Here is a 3,102-nt window from a genome sequence, read left to right as displayed (position 1 = left end):
ACAAAGCCAAGACCGCGATGCCCCACGAACAGCCCCCGTCCACCGTCCCGCCCATGTGGGAAAATGGGCAAACTGTACTTCGTTGTGGACAGTAAGGTACAGACCACGCGATGATATCCCAAGAGGTTCGACGCCAGTATAGAAGCTTAACCCGCCTCAAAAAGGTCACGACTATCCGAACTGTAAAGTAAAGAGTTTAAAAGTGAAGCCACACAAAAAAACAAAGATAGGCATCCCCAGGTGACGAACTAATACCGCCGAATGGGAACACCTCCGTCTCTCCACAGTCCCCAAAGCCCAACCACAACCGTTACACGACCCTCCCCCGTCCTCCAATGCCATCCATCCACATACACACACTCGAACGAGGCCGTTTCATCTACGCGTCTATCGGCAGTCAGATTCGGGTACGCACTCCCAAACTCCTGCACTCTCTTTCCACACTCCGTTTTTTCCTTCTTCTTATTTGTGCGGCGTTATGAAAAAAAACGCCTTACCTAAGCCATCCCATACCTGGGAACGGCAAACTCCACACGGCGGCCGCGCGCAATTTGTATCCCTCGGCCACCGAAGACAGAGCCCCAATGCAGGAGAACCCCTGTGGTGGACAAAGACGGCGAAAAGGGGGGGTCCCCAACGCAACCGCAACGACAGATGACGGGACAGACACAAGGTAGGCAAGTACTCGTACCTCGATGTTTTTTTTTTTTTTCCGTCTCATGGCACACCCTGCCACGCGGTTGATGCTTAACACGACATTGAGCCTAAAAGGTCCAAGTGAGTGATCGATGGGGGAGGGGGAGAAATACTCCGCTGTCAGTTCGCCTCCGTTTCGGGGCCTTAGCTTTTTACGAGGTGAAGGATACAGAGGTTCGCTGTTGTGGGTTTTTGGCGCGAGATACCACCCGTTCGAAACCGCTTTGCGACGTGTGGCGGCTGTCATGATCTGGATTGGATCTCGGAGCCGTTAGCGTGGGAACTGTAAACTTGTCACGGGAGAAAGATGGTTCACGTCTGTGGAGTAGAGACTCGAAAGGTAGTTTGGAGTGATGCCAGTCTATTCCGCTGCGGTCGTAACCGGCGATTGGGGGCAAATTCTGTAAAACTATGTACTGGTTCAAGTAATGACTGTTAACGACGCAAAAACTACCGGTGATGGGAACCGTTTCTTTCCCCCGTTTTTCTGTCCGTGATGCAAAACCCGAGTGTCCTCCCCCGTGAGGTTTTTGAAATACGCAAGACCGATGTCATGATCTGTGATCCGTGGTTCCCTGATGGACTGCCCAAAGTGGCTGGTCTGATGACTCCCGTACGCCGTGGCGATGCAAAAAAAAAATAAAAAAATGAAAAAGGTGAAAAAAGAATCGAGGCTAGTGTAACAATGCAACAGTGGTGTCCATCACGCGTTGTTCCCCTTCTTCTAAATGCAGAACTTGCGGTCCAGCATCTGGAGTGCCTTGGCGTCGTGGCTCATGCCCGCAGGACGGTCCATTGGCGGCGGCAAGCCGGCCATGGCACCCGCTGTTCTCGGGGAGCTGTTGGCGCTGCTGATGGCGTTGGCGCTGCTGGCCTCTGAGCTGGAGGGAGTAGGGTGCAGCAGGAGCGCCGACAGGCTGGCCTTGTTCGCCGGGGCAGGAATAACACCGTTGGCGTCCGAGTGCGTACTCCTGGGAGGAGAGACGGACAGGGTGCGGTTTGGAGGTGTGTGGGTGATGGGGTGGCTGGTGGAGGGAGGGCCAGAAACGGCGTTGACTCCCGGCAGGGGCCCTTGAGAACCGCGGTTGCCAAGTCTGGGATCGATCATGACGGCCTGGGCTGCTTGGGCCTGCAGGTGAGAGATGCGAGGAGATTCTGAGGTGCTGCGCATCTGCATCTGGGCGAGACGCGGGGACTGGTGTTGAGGAGCGTAAGGCGGAAGGGTCTGCTTCTGGGCCGTTGGCGGCGGGAGAGGAGCTCTCTCATAAGGAGAGAGGTGGTGAGGGGGCGGCGGCGCGTGAGAGTAGTGAGGAGCTGGCACGGGCGCGTGCGAAACCTGCGGAGGAGGCAGGTGATGTTGAGGAGGTTGTTGAGGAGGGTAGGGAGAAGTGGTGTAGTGGCTGTAAGGAGGAGTGGCCACGGGCGACGGAGGCCAGTAACCGGTCTGCTGCTGGGCGTACTGAGGAGGGTAAGGCTGGGCGGGCATCTGCTGTTGAGGGTGCTGCTGAGCCATGTAGGGCGCCTGGGTCATCATCGGTCCTCTCGTGAGGGCGGGCGTCGGGTTGCTCTCGTGGAGGCTGGACTCGGGGTACATGCCCTTCATGGGCGTGATGTGCCTCAGCTGGGGGTCGGTGCTGGGCTGCTGGAGCTCTGGTGTTCCGGGGTGCGGCCTTGAGTAGTAGGAGATGAGGTGAAGGTGCTGGCCGGTCGAAGTGGTGATGCTGAAGGACTGCTTCATCAGGCCGTCCGCCTTGTATCTGTAGCCCTCAGGCTCGCCGTCCTCCTGGTCTTCGTCGCTACCGCGGCCAGAGTCGGGAGTCTTGCCGGCACCACGTCTGCCGCCGCCAAAGCCGCTACCGCGCTTGCCCTCCATCTCGCGGTATGTCAGGAAGCTGCCCGAAACTCTGCTGGCACTCCACGACTTTCCATCGGTCCATCTCCTCATGCCGGCTTCCCTCTCGTCCCAAACGAAGACTGAGCCTGATCGGATGGATTGGCGTTCCTTTTCTGAGAGCCTGCGCTGGACGCGAGGGAGAAGGCCAAGTCTGCAAGCCTCGAAGAGCTTGATAGCGTCTGCGGGTGTCCGCACAAAGCCGTGGTATGTTTCCATTATGGTGAAGTGTGATGAAGGTGAAGTGAGGAAAGAAAAGCAGGTCTACCAAGAACCTTCAATGGAAGGTGATGGCTGGACAGAACCTTTTTAAGATGAAAGTAACCCTCCGGTGGTCCTCCACGGCGGCCCCACTGGGTTCGTTTGGGGCAGGGGTGGTCCGAGTTGGTATCGGCACAAGTTGCCCTCGACTTCGTAAGATCCCTGACAAGGTGCGCCTTATGGGAAAGTCGGGTAATCCGCGGCCACAAGACAGAGTTAAACCGAATCGCTATGGTTAAAACCCTTGTGACCGG

The 3,102-nt window shown here is 57.0% G+C and overlaps 1 protein-coding gene across 1 annotated transcript; it reads right to left on the bottom strand.

The window, feature by feature from the left end:
- Positions 1–1,420: 1,420 nt before the first annotated feature.
- pac2 (cAMP-independent regulatory protein pac2) lies at positions 1,421–2,806 on the bottom strand (the record flags this gene model as incomplete). The annotated part of the gene is made up of 1 exon (XM_037325620.1): positions 1,421–2,806. One exon carries the CDS (start codon positions 2,804–2,806, stop codon positions 1,421–1,423), a length of 1,386 nt encoding a protein of 461 aa, XP_037175889.1.
- Positions 2,807–3,102: the final 296 nt, after the last annotated feature.

The sequence above is a fragment of the Colletotrichum aenigma genome (genome assembly GCF_013390185.1).
Source record: "Colletotrichum aenigma strain Cg56 chromosome Unknown KSG_Cg56_contig07, whole genome shotgun sequence".
Taxonomy (NCBI): domain Eukaryota; kingdom Fungi; phylum Ascomycota; class Sordariomycetes; order Glomerellales; family Glomerellaceae; genus Colletotrichum; species Colletotrichum aenigma.
Note: the sequence above shows the minus strand (reverse complement) of the source record. Positions and strands in the feature narration are given on the sequence as shown.